At 46.6% G+C, this 15,661-nt stretch overlaps 1 protein-coding gene across 3 annotated transcripts in view; it reads right to left on the bottom strand.

The window, feature by feature from the left end:
- LOC138513920 (uncharacterized) overlaps positions 1-15,661 on the bottom strand; it is a 290,696-nt gene that overhangs the window by 181,965 nt on the left and 93,070 nt on the right. For 2 of the 3 annotated variants that reach the window (XM_069629069.1, XM_069629071.1), the window contains exon 3: positions 7,264-10,629. In XM_069629069.1, the coding sequence (XP_069485170.1) occupies positions 7,264-10,629 (3,366 nt within the window). The remainder of the gene's footprint in view (positions 1-7,263; positions 10,630-15,661) is intronic. The other variant, XM_069629070.1, reaches the window with a different exon arrangement.

Below are 15,661 nucleotides of genomic sequence, written 5' to 3'. Positions count from 1 at the left end.
TAATCATGAGTGCACCCATTCCACCAGCGTTTGCCGGAAACAACCACCGGGGAGTGGTGGTGGTACACGGTCTGCCTTCCCTCCTGTCCCCCCCTTTCCCAAATCATCCCATCATCCTTTGCATTCCCTACCCTTCCCCTCTCCAAACACCAAGCCAGAGGGGCACGATGGCGAGCCAACCACCCTAAGACCATTGCTCCCCGAACCCCACCACCAACCAGCCTACATTGATCATGCCCGCTCCCCTCACTATCATACCGGGCACACCCCGCCCTGCAACCATCCACCCCCGCCTTTCCCACAAACCCCTGCCACTTTCCCCGACCGACCGCACCCTTTCCCCTTCCTAAAAACTGCACGCCTAGCCCTGGCAAGAACCGAAGCCTCATCCCTATCCCCCTCTAACCCCCCCAACCTCTCTCACACTCCAATCCCAACAAAGACACTAAAGAGGAAACGTACCTGGTCCCCCTCAATCTCTCAGCACGCTTCGCCTCCCCTATCTCGACCCACCACCTCTTTCCCCCAATCACCTCCTTCCCCCCTCGCTTCACCCTTCCTGAAACCCCTATCCCTCGATTTCTCATCAACTGCAAATGAAACTCCTAACCGCCCACACCCCACCTTCAAATCCCCCGAGCCAAACCCAATCATCCTAACACACGCAGCCACCCACTCCCGCCCGAAACCCAACCTTTCTGCTCGCCCACTATTCCCGCCGACCATCAACTACCCTACCCCTCTCCAGTTTCCACCTTCTCCGCCCCCACCCCCTTCCGCTCCGACACCAACCTCGCCTGCCGAAGTGAACTGCATCCTATTTAATGCCCGATCCGTAGCGAAAAATGGACACTGCATCTTCGACCTCCTCGCCTCTGACAAACCAGACCTGGTTTTCCTCACCGAAACTTGGTTCTCTGACGACTTCGCCCCAATCGCCAATGAAGCTACTGACTACTCCCTCATCCCACTGAACCGTCCCTCTAGAGATGGGGGGGGGGGGGGGGGTAGCATTCGTCTTCAAGTCTCACTTCCACACCTCAATCAGCGACAACCAACCTTCCATTCCTTCCTGCGAATCACTCCTCGTTAAACTATCCCTCTCCCAGTCGTTCTCACACAGCTTCCTAATAGTCTACAGACCCCCTGGCTACGATAGACAATTCTCAAACAACCTCTGCGACTCTATTGCCACCCTTCAACTAAACCATCCCAACCTCACCCTTCTTGGAGACTTCAACATATGGCTCAACTTCCCCACCAATCCTATGACACACTCTCTGGTTGACTGTCTCGACGCAATTAACCTCCAATCCCACATAAACGGCCCGACTCACACTCTTGATGCCATCTTTAGCTCACACAACCGGATTCATTTAAACCCCCCCGCGCCTATCATCTGGTCCGAGCACTTCATTGTTTCTTTCGCCATTCGCTCACCCGACCCCCTTCCCGTACTCGAATTCGAACCTCTGAATCTACGCAAATGCTGGAAAAAACTAATAATCGTTCCAGACCTAGCCGACGCACTCCTCCAGTCTCCAACACCTACCTGCAACTCAATAAACAACTATCCCCCCCCCCCCCCGACGCCTTTGACTCATGGCGCAATGCATCACTAATGCGGCTCACACCCTCTTGCAAACCATCAACCCGTCGTGGCCGGTTCCCCAGATGGTTCACTCCTGAGTTGAAGACCACTAAACAGCTATATAAATTCCTAGAACGCAAATGGCAGAAAGACAAAACCCAGAAGAGCGAGGCAACCTTGGCCCGACACCTTCATCAGTACAAGGCCGAAATCCGAAAAGCAAAAAAAGCCCACTACAACTCCCGAATCCTAAACTGCAAAAACCCCAGCAAAGAACTTCTTAAAATCATCTCCGAATTCACCAAACCGGCATGCACCACGACCGCCCCGAACCCCTCACAATCTCTGTGGGACTCACTCTCTCTCCACTTTTACACCATGGCTCTCGAAAGAACAAAATACTATGGCCACCAAACTGGCTCTCTTACATCCACCAGGCAATACCCCTCCATACCGGCCAACCCTCCGCCTGCGACCACTACACAACCAACGTTCGAATCCTTTAGTCCAATATCACCAGACCAATTTCTCAAACTTCTACCTGCCCGCAAACCATCTGGCTCTCCGCTGGACCCTTGCCCGGCCACAACCCTCAAAGAAATCTTTGCTTCCTCCTGCGCAGGAGAACACGCAAGATCCATCATAAAGGACTCTCTCTCCTCTGGTATCTTTCCCGACGCATTCAAAACGGTTCATGTCACACCTCTAATAAAAAAAAACCTTCCCTCGACCCTCTTGAGCCCAAAAACTACCGTCCCTTCTCAAACACCAGGTTCCTTGCCAAACTCATTGACCGAACCGCCTACTCCCAACTAAATGCCTTTGTCGAAGCCAAAAATCTCCTAGACCCCACACAATCAGGTTTCAGAGCCCGTCACGAAACAAACCACCCTAACCTCAATCTGGGATGACCTTAAAATGACGGCAGACTCTGCGGGATGCACCGCATTAATCCTTCTTGACCTATCCGCCGCCTTCGACACAATCACTCAATCCTCCTGGACCGCCTCCACTCCCTAGGAATTTGTGGAACCGCTCTTAAATGGATAGCTTCATTCCTCAAAGATAGGCACCAAATAACGATACTCTCCACCTATTCCTCCCAAGCCCGACCAGTCAACACGGGAGTCCCACAAGGAGCATGCCTATCTGCCCTCCTGTTCAATCTCTACTTGATCACCCATCATGTGTTAAAACTACGCCGACGACACCCAACTAATTCTAAAACTCCTGAACTCAAATCCCAACTGCCGACCTGATCTGGCCTCCTGCCTCCTTGACAGAGTTCTGGATGACCCAAAGCCACCTCTTGTTAAACCCTTCCAAAACGGAAATCATAGTATGTGGCAACTCCGAACTTCTTCCGCACCCACTACCCTGGCCATCCGCCATGGGCAACTCACCGACCCCCTCCAACTCAGTGAAAAATCTTGGATGCACCCTTGACTCCGACCCAACACTCTCGTGCCAAGTCATCAACGTCTCAAAGTCCTGCCACTACCACCTTAAAACCCTTAGGCGCATCTTTCCATAGCGCTCCTTCCCCAACAGACTCTCAGCGGTCCAATCAATCGTTATATCAAGACTGGACTACGCAAACCGCATATACCTCAGAGTCCACGCGTACCAACTGAATAAACTCCAAAGGGCACAAACCGCTGCAGCCAAACTGCTACTTGCGCTCGGCCCAAGAGACCACATCTCCCCAGCCCTTAAAATGCTGCACTGGCTTCCAGTGGCCCGTAGGGTGACTTTCAAAACCTTATGCATCTCCCATCGAGCACTGCATAAAACTGGACCTCAATATCTTCAAGACAAGCTAAAACATTATGACCCTCCACGCACCCTAAGATCAAGCTCAGCCGGCATCCTGGTCATACCTAAGACAAAACCAGTCAGGTTAGGCGGATAATCATTCTCAGCCTTGGGCCCCCATGCTGTGGAACTCACTCCCTCCCCACATCCGCCTAACTGAGGATTTCATGTCTTTCCGCAAACTACTGAAAACCTGGCTCTTCCTAAAACCAACCTGTACCCAAACTAACCCAAACAGACTAACAGCATCTCAATGACACCAATCCAACAAACTACCTGATGCGAGAAATCGACAGCTAATAACCCCTAATATAAAATAAAAAGACAAACAGAATTAAACGAGAAAAGTAGATCAAAGCAGTGAAGTGGATAATAAGAATAAATCATACGGAAACAGCGACGGATATAATGCATGACGAATGAACAAAGTGAATGGCGTGGATGAAATAGTTAGATTGGATGAAGCGTGTGGAAGGGATGAATGCGCTAAGTGAAAGAACGCGTTGAACAGATGAGTGTGTAGATCGGATGAGTGTATAGAATGGATGAATATGTTGAGCGACTGGGTGTGTAGAGCGATTGGGTGCGTAGAGCGATTGGGTGCGTAGAGCGATTGGGTGCGTAGAGCGGCTGGGTATGTAGAGCGGATGAGTGTGTAAAATCAGAGAAGGGTGTAGATCGCAGGAGTGCGTAGAACAGATGAACGTGCAGAACGTGTGAACGTAAACCGGATGAGAGTGTAGAGCGCATGAGTATGTACAGCAGATGACTGTGGATAGCGGATGAGTACAGAAGTGCGGAGAATGTGTAGATCGCTGGAGCAGATGAATGTGCAGACCTGACTAATGTATTGAGCGGATGAATGTATATAGTGGACGAGGGTATAGAGTGGACGAGGGTATAGAGTGGATGAGTGTAGAGAACGGATGAATATATAGAACGGAATACTGCGTATGAGCGAACGGCTTTATAGGGCTGATGAGTGCATATAGCAGTTGAATGCGTGGAAAGAACGAATGCACAGAACGGATGAGTGCGGGGAGCGGACGAGTGCTGGGAGCTGGTGAATGCGTAGAGCAGGTGAATGCGTAGAGCAGGTGAATGCGTAGAGCAGGTGAATGCGTAGAGCATACAAGGGCATAAAGCGGACAAATGCCTAGAGCGGATGAGTTACATAGACCGAATGAGTTGCGTAGAATGGATAAGTCTGTAGAACGGTTGAGTGCGGAATGCTTGCAGAGCAGATGAGTGCGCCGAACGGATGAGTGCGGGGAGCGGATGGATGAGCAGAGCGGGACGGATGAGCAGAGCGATAGAATGTGTAAAGTGGATGATTGCACTGAACAGACTAGTGGGTAGAGCCGACAAGTGTATACGAGTGCATATGAGCGAATGAGTACATATGAAAAGAGGGGTACGTAGAGCGGATGAGTGTGTAGAGCGGATGAATGCGTAGTCTGGATGAATGCGTAGAGTGGATGAGTGAGTAAAACAGATGAATGTGTAGAGCGTGCGAGGGCATAAAGCAGGCGAGTGCCTAGAGTTGGACGAGTGCCTAGAGTTGGACGTGTTGCGTAGAGCGGACGAGTCGCGTAGAATGAAGGAGTACGTAGAACGGATGAGTGTAGAATGCATGCAGTGTGGATGAGTGCGTAGAACGGATGAGTATGTAGAGCTGCTGAATGCGTAGAGCGGACGGAACGAGTGAAGTATATAGATGGAATAGGTGTCGCATATGGATAGAACGAATGATATATGTGAATAGAATTGACCACACATATGGATGGAACAGGTGACGTACGTTGATGGATCGGGGTGCCGTATATGAATGGATCGGGCGCCGTATTTGGATGGATCAGATGCCGTATGTGGATGGACCGAGTGACGTAGGTGGACGAAACATGTGAATCAGATGGATGGAAAGGATGAAGTATGAAGATGGTACGGGTGAAACATGTGGATGGAGTGCATAAAACAACTTAGAATACACGGAACGGATCGGAGTAAATAGAGCGGATTTGAGTGCATGGGGCGGACAGGAGTGCATGGGGTAGACTGGAGTGCGTGAGTGCGTCGAGCGGACCGGAGTGTGTGGAGCGGACCGGAGTGTGTGGAGCAGACTGGAGTGCATAGAATTGTGTGACGCATATAGTATGGTTTGATTGCAGGGAACGTTTCAAAGAGCATATAACCCATTATATCACACCACCACGCTTACCCTCTTCTTTACACCACCACTCAACTAGAACACAGAGATACTATGAGACCATTCGGTATAACTGTTCTCATACCAACATCTGCCGCACATTGCCATTATTCTGAGTAAACACTGCTGGTTACACACCCCCCAGCCAGGCGTTCCCCTCAGGCCTAACGCAACCACATTCGGTCTGGATAAATCCTGCCAGAACAAACACATACTCCTGATCTCTCAACCACCACACCTACCGCTAAGAAGCAGCTATTACACGAATACCGCACCAGCTGCACACATATCCGGTGCTCACACGCACCTTTGACTCTCTCTACTCTCTCTACTGATCCGAACTTCGGTTCCCGAGGGCGTTCAACCTACCAGCGCCTTCAGACCATACCAATGGTATAAGGTGCTATATAAATGCAAAATACATAACATAACATAAAACCAGTGTCGGTTTCCATTTTGTGCGATACTGGACACTTGGCTCTCTTCAGAAAACCAAATAAATGCATTTTTGTGGTTGTGGGTAGAGACAGTTTGAAGACTTTTTCTGAGCAGCTCAGAGAACTTGGAAGAAATACACTGGAATCAAAAGTGGAAAGTAACTCTGTCACAATTCCAGCTTTAAAAACAGTTACATGAAACCAGTTAAACAATTACAAAAGATATCCAATACCAAGCCCCAGATATATGAAAAATCCAATGTCTAGTTATGTACCAGTAAGAGTTCACACATCAGGAGCATGAGCCCACAGTTAAACTCAAGGGCCGTCAGGCTGCCGCCAAAATCGGGTCCGGGATCCCAGAATGGGGAATTACCGGGCCATTCCGAGTTCGGAGGGCCCGGTAATTCCTTCCTTCAGGAACCGGACCATGCCCATTCCCATTTCAGCCCCCATAGGGCTGAATGGGAGAAGGAGAAAACAACGGGCCGCTCGTAATCGGCCCATTGTTTGCTCCCTCTTTCCCTCGCGGGACCCGCTCTGCACATCTGGTAAAACCAGACGTGCAGAGCGGGTCCCGCGAGGGGTCCTCGTAATCAGGCAGTACGGGGTTGACGACGCCGGTACCTTTACCGGCGTCGTTAACCCCTTACCGCCTGACTTATAATGAGGCCCAAGGTCTCCCAAAAAGACAAATCATTCAGGACACCCTCTGTAACTTTGAACCATCTCAATCATCTCTGCCCTCTTGCTTTTCAGGTCATCCCGGAAACCAGTGCCCTTCCTTGCAACATGCTGGCAAACATTCGCCCACCTCTCCAACCACTCATACGCTTCACAGACTTCCCCCACTGCCAACTTCTCTATGCACTCACCTAACCTGTGTTACCAGACCATGCATGAAAAAACATCTCAATATACAACGTACATCAATAAAACATAACTGTATCCATAATCTTGGGTCACATTTCCACCATAATCAACCAATGAACAGTGTGCTTCATCCAAGCATCAAGATGTCTGAATAACAGCTGAGCCTTAAGCAGATAAATCCTTGCAGAGACTGAAAACATACATTCATCAAGGAGATTTCACAAGGTTATCATTGGCCAGATTAAGATTGATCAGATACGAAAAGGGTCAGATATGTATCCCCACCCAAAACAAATTAAATGGTGAAAATACTGGTCTCCCCCAAAGAACATATTAAATACCTGATCCTCGTGGACTGAAGAAGTCGTACTCATCTGAAGATTCCATACTTTCAGAACCTTGACGATCCTCGATAAACCTCTGTTCAACTTCTTCAGCGACAGGTATAATTTCATTGTTTACAACAATAAAACGTTGTTTTTCTGTTTGGCATTCTGTAGGCAGGGATGTTTCTCCAGAAAATGCATTTTTTGCAATGGTATTGATTGCATGGGCTTGGTATGGTACAGTGGCACTTGTCTCATTAAAAGTGACCGCTATATTGGATAAGGCATTGTATTCTCTTCCATGTGACTCAAGAGGTAGGAATGGCTCAAGCCCTTCTCTACTACTAGACACCTCACAGTCGCTTGTAGATGGCCCCTCCCATTCTTCAATCTTTGACAAACTCTTTTCTTTCAATTTTACAAACTCTGCCCTACGGGCCTCAGAGCTCTCTCTCGCACAAGGAGGCTGGTCGGTAGTACAGGAAGCCTTCCATTCTACAATTGAAGACATCGAACCTGGTTTCAAATTCATCAACCCTACCACAGTACTTCCACTGGATTCACGACTCTCTGGTTGCGGGTGATCCAATCTATAGGGGTCCTCGTATTCTTCAACTGTTTGTATGTTATCATTGTTCACAGTCAAAACCCTGATCTTAGAGTTTTCAGTGCTCTCTCTACTGTCTGGTTCAATGTGATCTGTAGCAGATAGAATCTTACTTGGTTCACTGGTTTCCTTACTTTCTTGTTTTAGACTCAACAATCCTATTTTAGAGTTCTTCATGCTTTCTATTTGCCCACGTGGATCTAGAATACACAAATCCTTCAATTTGTCAAATTTTGACATTCTCTCTAGTTTCAGAGTTACACACTCCTCTTTACAATTCTTACTGTTTACTTGGTTCTCAGGTTCAAGGCGACTCATTTGAATGGAATTTTCATATTCTTTATTATCTTGTGAGTGTTCAAACTTCACATTCACAAACCCTGCTTTTAGGATCTCTGTGCTCTCTTTCCGCTCTGGTTCAGGGTCATCAATAGGAAGCAATCTCTCCTGCTCTTCACTCTTTGACATGCTTTCCGATTTCACAGCTATAAAACTGGCGCTGCAGATCCCAGTGCGCTCTTTCACTTTGGGCACAGGGGGTGCTGTGAGAGGAGATTTCTCCCATTCTACACCTGTTGCCATGTTCTCTGGTTTCACATTCTCAAACCCTAACACAAGGTTGTTAATGTATTCTCTACTCTCAGTTTTACGTGCATCTATTTTATAGGGGATATCACCTTGATCACCACCTCTTGTTTGCTCAGACTTCATAGTTAAAAACCCTACCTTAGTGTTCTCTGCACATTCCCGCCTCTTTGGTTCCATAGATAGCATCTCCTTGCCTTCGCATTTTGTCTGTCTTTCTGGTTTCACGCTTACCAACCCGGCCTCAGAATTCTTAATGTCTCTTCTCCTACCAGGTTCGGGGTCATCTAAGGTGCAGGAACGCCCCAACTTTTTAACCATTGACTTGCTCTCTTGTTTCACAGTCCAAACACCTGCATTGCAGTCGTTGGTGCTCTTGGGTTCAGGGCTGCCAACTTTACAGTAATTCTCAGATTCTACAACCACTGTTTCTTCTGGTTTCACAGTCACAATGTCTGTTGTAGAGTAACCAGTACAGTTTCCACTCTTGAGTTCACTGTGATCCATAGTAAATTGCCTCTCCCATTTGTTGATCTTTGGCATGTCTCCTTTCACATTCATGAATGATGATTTATAATAATCAGGCCGGTCTTCTAGATCAAGCTTGGGGGAAGGACTTATATCGGAATGCCCATATGCCTCCACACTTTGTATGTGCTCTGATTTGACAGTCACAATCCCTGCCTTGGAATTTGTAGTGCTTTCTTCAGTTTCACGGTGGTCCATAATAGAAGGTCTGTCACATTCTTCATTCTTCGACTGTCGCCCGGGTTTTACAGTAACCAGCCGTGCCACAGAGTTTCTCATTCGTCTTCTTTTGCTATGTCCAGTGTGATGTATGATAGAGGAATCTTCCAATTCTTTTATTGTTGACCTAACGTCTTGATTTACAGTCGCAAGCCCTGCCTTACACTTGTCAGTGTGTTCAGGTTTAGGGGGACCCACGTCACAGTAGTTTTCCCATTCTACAATCATTTCTCTCTCTAATTTCACAGAGACAAACTTTACTGTAGAGTTCTCCGAGCTCTCTCGTGTCTCAGAGTCAGGCTTTTCAACGATACAACTCTCCTTCCATCCTACATTCCTTTGTATACCCTGAGGTTGAACAGCAACAACCTTTGTTTTTAGGTTCTCAGAGCTCCGTATCCTCTCGGGCTCAAGCTGGACTCCATTCAAGCAATTCTCCCCTTCAACTGTTGCTTTCAGAGTGACACACTCTGACTTTGAGTTCTCGATGCATTCTTTGCTGTTGTGTTCCGTTCGATCCATGATAAAACAGTCTTCCTCTTGAACCTTTTCAACATTTACTGGTTTTGCAGTCAAGCTCCCTGCCTTAAAATTCTTAATGCTTTCAAGTTCACTGTGATCTACGACACCTGTATAACAGCATTGGTCACCATTTCGTACATGCTCAGACAACATAGAGACATACCCTGCCTCTGCACGCCCTCTTCCCACATGTTCAGAGTTCTTGGCACTCCCTCCACTCTTCTTTTCAGATTGATTTATGATAAGGCAATCACCATGTTCAATCATTGAGATACTCTCTGGAGTCACAGTTAACTGCTCTTCCTTGGAGCCCTCTATACTTGCTCTCTTCTCATGTTCAGGAAGATCCACAATTAGGCAATCCTCTTCTTCAATCAATGATTTGTTCCCCATCTCCACAGTGACAGGCCCTGCTTTCAAGCTTTCTATGCTTTCAACATCGTCACATTCAGGGTGATTTACAGTCACACACCCTGCCTTTGGCTTTTCAGTACTTTCTCTCCTGCCAAGACCAGGGTGATTCACAATAAAGCAATCCTCACTTTCTTCAATTGTTGATCTACTCTGAAATTCCACGGGCACTACTGGTGCACCGGAGCCCTCAGTGTTGCTGAATTCAGGTTGAGAAAGAAGACAGGGATCTACCATTCCTTCGACGAACGGTATAACCTCCGAATTTACAATAACAAACTTTGTGACAGAGTTTTCAGCCAGCTCTCTCCCCTCATCTTTTTGGAGGTTCAGAACACATTGATCCTCCAATTTTTCAGTTCTTTCGATCTCCTCAGGATCCACAATTACAACTTGTGCAGCTGAGTGCTCAAGCCCGTTTGTCCCCTCTGCATTCAGTAGATTCTTGGCAGATGCTTCATTACAATTTTCAAACCTTCTTACATTCTCGGGTTCCAATGTCTCTAAACCTCGATAAAGAGAGAAGAGGAAAAAAAATACCACATTGTAAACCATTATCTTGAATAAAATAGTTATACATTTTCCCAAAATATTGAACAAAGGGATTCCATACTTCCAAGTATTATGAGGTTAAAATGAAGGACCTATTTGGTCAATTCAACAGAAAGCATTCAACTACCTATTGAGGTGTAAAAAGCAAAATGGTCTTTTGCAAAGTGCAAATAAAAACTGTGCGAAAATATTCAACTGATTTGAGTTCTCATAATTGGTCGATTATCCATCTTTAAGAGGGACAAAGGGCATGCAATCACGCTCGTGACCACAGAGGATGTATAATCTGCTGGGTCACAACTTCTGAAAAGCTAAACAACATCCATCTCAATGTTTTCAAAATTAGCTTTAAACAGGAGCAGACGCATACTGAGGAAGCTTGCCGCCTGTGCTAGTTATGTTTCGGTCTTTTCCCATACTTCACTTGTTGTGAATGTGTTAATGTATAGCAGGTTCTTGCAGAAGCTCGAGGGGCAGGCAGAATTATAGTCTGCATGGGAAGTCAGAGCATTGTGAGGAAAGTATGAGACACATAGGAGGATGGGGCACCTGACCGATAATTCCTTCAAATGGATGAGGCTCCAAGGGGATACTGGAGATCTCTCTGAAGGATTGTAGGATGAGCTAGGAGATCAGTCCTCACTACTCAGATTTGCCGCTATGGAAGTAAACCAAGAGTCTTATAACAAGGGACTGTAGCATAGTCCCATGTTTTAGGCAAAAGGTAGCTGGTTTATTGAGAAGCACAAATCCCAGAGTGTCACAAGGAGAAGCATCCTTACACAGAAATGCAGAGAGAAGCACAGACCACTTGCTTATTATAATACAACTTGAGATCCAGTAGCTGCAGGATTTCCTCCCTGCCTCAGGTATGTAGTGGCATTATTTTAGGATGTCTGTTAGATGTAGGTGTCCCACATGCCATAGTTACAGTGCTATTGAAAACAAAGGTGCAATACCTGTTTGCTGTCTCGTTTAACTAAGTATGACATGTTGCTCCTGAATTCCTCAAACATCACATCAACATGTAGTCCAGTCCTGAATCCAGCTTCTTTGTTACTGTGTCCCTCTACCTGTGCCTTAATCACAGACAAACATTTACAACCAAGAAAAGTCCTTCACAATGTGCCTTTACAGAACCCCGACTTGGGATCTGTTGTTGACAGATATTGCTCTAGAGACGAAACAGGGAAACTCATAGCAGGGTATGCAGTTTTTTTCACTCTAGGGATAGGGGCGAGTATTAAGTTATCCAATGTGTTTTCCATCAAGGTTGCATAACTAGTAGCCCTAACCAGAGTATGTAAACTAGCACAGAAGCACAACTTTGGTCAGGTGTGGAAGCAAAGATGATTTCTCACTTCATATAAACAATCATGACAATTTAGATGCCATGCTACCCAAACAGTGAAGGATCATGAAAATGTGCAGCACATGAGGCACCTAATAATGAGGTTTTCCTCAGAAACGTTTTTCCAGAGGCTGCTGCTAAACAGGTACTGTATCTGGACCTCAGGCTGAATATGTAGTAAAAGTAAAGAGTCGGGTACAGAACCCTCCATACCACCAATTCAAGCAGCTGCCCCAAAGTCAGAAAAAGGGTACTGGTCTAGGATGGGTTGTCGCCTGCATTACGATAAACTTTGGTGGGATAGACGAGTTTGCCTTGTCGCCCCAAAAGGTATTGTTTAACACAAACTCATCCACTTAGGAAAGAAGGGTGTGATTAGCACCCTTAATCAAGACTGGTATACACCTGATTTGTAGGCTATAGCTCAAGCCTTTTGTAGCGAAGGCATAATCTGACAGAAAAATTATATTGGGAAGAGTGTTTAAGCAACTCAAAGAGAACATCCACAGCCTTTTGGACTCTTCTCAAACATGCAAGCTGATTTAAACACCAAATATTCAACTACTACCACCATGCGTTAGTGCTGGTAGACCCTTTCTAAGGATGGGTGGAAGCCTACACATGCCACAAGGCCGACACCGTTACAGTTGTTAAGAATTTGTGTCTTAATTTAGGATGCCTGTCATCATTAACACCGACAGGGGGACCCATTTCATGGAACGAGTGGTCAAATAACTGCGCCACACTAAAATTATAGCAGGAACTCAACTGCAGAGATCATCAATTTGCGGGAAGAGTGGAAAGACAAAATGGCAAAGGTCTGCACAGTAACAGGGATAAAGTGGCATCATGCCGTGCCCCTTCAAAGGCACCTATTCAAACAAACGTAGTAGACAAGGTTTTACTGGTATATTGCAAGAAGTGAATTTCCTATGAAGTATTTGAACATGCAGGTACAAGAGGCATTATTGTAGGAACCAGGAACCTGATGCTCCCTGAAGCCCAGGAACTTTGTTTTCATCAAAGTGCACTAAAATAAGGCAGTGCTGGACCCCAGGTGGAATGGGCTATATTAGATACTGCTAGTTTCCAACATAGCAGTAAAAGTTAAAGAAATACGGGTGCAGGTGCATGTGATATTGCAAATTCAGTTTCACACCTAATAATGGGGAAAAGGCTGACCAACCTTTTCTTCCTGGTGGGACACTATTTTTTGTGACTCTATAATTGATTTGGAACAATGAGAAAGACAAGGTCAGCTGAAATGTTTAATCAAGGTATTTCGTCAAGATTACCTTGAGCAATGCGTTTACTACTGCAAACACGTAGAGAGTTGGCCTTGGTGGCAGAAATGCTTCATCATGGTCTGGGAAGAGGGAAACTGTGCCTGTGGTAGAGCTTGGAAATGTGAGGTGGACCCAATGTTGGGTTTTCTCTCTTCTGCGGAAGAGTACAATAATGATCAGGTTCTCTCTCCTTATCATACCCTTGCGTACTGGATCTCAGATGATGAGTATTTTAAAGGCACTGGCTGCAACTGATGAACTCCAAACACCAGCCTCCAGCGGTAAACCCTCTCAACGTACACTGTGATGACTCATAGTAGAACACCCAACATGTTTTTGCCCGCAGAAAGAAAAGGGTTGTTAAACCTCAACTACGAAATGTTGTCATGTTCAACGAGTGGGCTCACCGGTTTACTCTTGGGGTTCCTTTTCTGTTTAGCAGGAAGCTGGTCTTTTCTTTTAGTGTGGGTATCGCTGAGATAAGGACGCGCCTCTCCTGGGGTTTCTCTGTCAGCCAGGTTTGAGCTGGCTAGTACCGGAGGTACCGTACTATAGCAGTTCAGGCAGTTAAATCTGTAGGGAATCCAGGAAGGACCAGGAGGAGAATAAGAAAGACGCGTGGGTATGCGCAGGATGACCTGGCAGAGAGGACAGGCAAGGGGCCAGGAAGGAATGGGATGCGAAATTAAATAGAAGGACTGGAAGGTAAGAACACGAACAATGATGCGCTGAGCTCCGAAACTTGAGCGTTGAGACGCACAGATGAGTGAGTCCGGCGCTCATCTGCCTTGACACCAGGAAGGATCCAGGAGACTAGACCGCTATGCGGCTGGAAGGATGTCGGTGCCATGTTGGAAGACAAAATGGACGCCGCAACGTGGTGTTGTAGCAACCGGGAGACTAGACCGCTAAGCGGCTGGAAAGGATGCCAGGGCCATGTTGGAGGACAAAATGGACGCAGCAACGCAGTGTTGTAGTAACCAAGATCTCCAGAAGGGGCGAGCCCAATCGAGTCATGACAGCATGCCCCCTCCGAAACCCCGACCCACCAGGTTTGCCCAGGTGTATCCGATGAAATATGGACAGCAAACGGGGGGCAGTGATGTTGTCAACAGGTTCCCACGTGCAATCACTTGGCGGGTAGCCTTTCCACTCCACCAGATATTGTAACCGACCCCCCCTGTACCTAGAGTCACATATCCTCGATACTTTGAACTCGATCTGATCATTTACACAAACAGGAGGGGGACGAGGAGTTGTACTGGTGGATTGATGGTATGGTTTCACAAGGGAAGAGTGAAAGACTAGATGGATTCTTTCCCATGTTGTAGGAAGACGAAGCTGTAGAGCGACTGGGTTAATCACTTTACTTATGATATGATATGGCATTTATAATGCGCCTATACACAAGTGTTTCAAGGCCATAGAATCGGTGTGCAAGCTTGTTGGGACGTAGGTGTCTGGGTAGATAACGGGAGGATAGCCATACTTTGTCCCCGACCTTATAGGGAGGGGGAGGTCTACGTTTGGCATCAGTGTATTTCTTTATGTCAGCCCGGGCCTTTTCCAGATGATCCTTAGCGACCTTGTGTACCGTTGTCAAATGGAGTCCACCGAAGGGGCTGGACTAGATCGTGGAACACTCGAGGGTATGGTAGAGGGATAGAACCCTTTACTGCAAAAAAATGGAGTGGTTCCGATGGTAGAATGTACAGAGTTGTTTTAGGCGAATTCTGCCACTAGTATTAGAACTGACCAATCATCCTGGAACTGGGCGGAAAAACATCTGAGGTTTTGTTCTAAAGTTTGATTCACCCTTTCAGTGATTCCATTGGTCTGTGGGTGGTATCCAGATGACAAGGCACGTTGGATCCCTAGTAACTGACAAACATATTTCCAGAACCTGGAAGTGTATTGTGATCCCCAGTCTGATATGATTTTAGTAGGTAGTCCGTGGAGTCTAAAAATATGATTCATGAAGATCCGAGCCATTTCAAGAGCTGATGGTAACTTTGGCAAGGGAGTGAAATGGGCCATGTGGGAGAAGAGATCAATAGTTACCATTATGGTGGTATGCCCCTTAGAAGGAGGGAAATCAACAATGAAATCTGTGACGATGAATTCCCAGGGCCTAGATGGTAGCACCGGTTGAAGTAGGAGTCCAGCTGGTTTTTTGGTATCCGTCTTGTTTTAGTTACAAACGGAACAGGTCTGAATGTAGGTCTTGACATCTTCATACATGTTCGGCCACCAAAGGTTCGTTTTGATAGTTAAGAGGGTTGTCTTGATTCCACGATGTCCTGAGAATAAGGTGTTGTGGCAGAGGTGAATAACCTTCCTTTGCAAGGAGTG

The sequence above is a fragment of the Ambystoma mexicanum genome, chromosome 12 (genome assembly GCF_040938575.1).
Source record: "Ambystoma mexicanum isolate Mex_15411 chromosome 12, UKY_AmexF1_1, whole genome shotgun sequence".
Taxonomy (NCBI): Eukaryota; Metazoa; Chordata; class Amphibia; order Caudata; family Ambystomatidae; genus Ambystoma; species Ambystoma mexicanum.
This window is presented reverse-complemented; position numbering and strand designations above follow the sequence as displayed.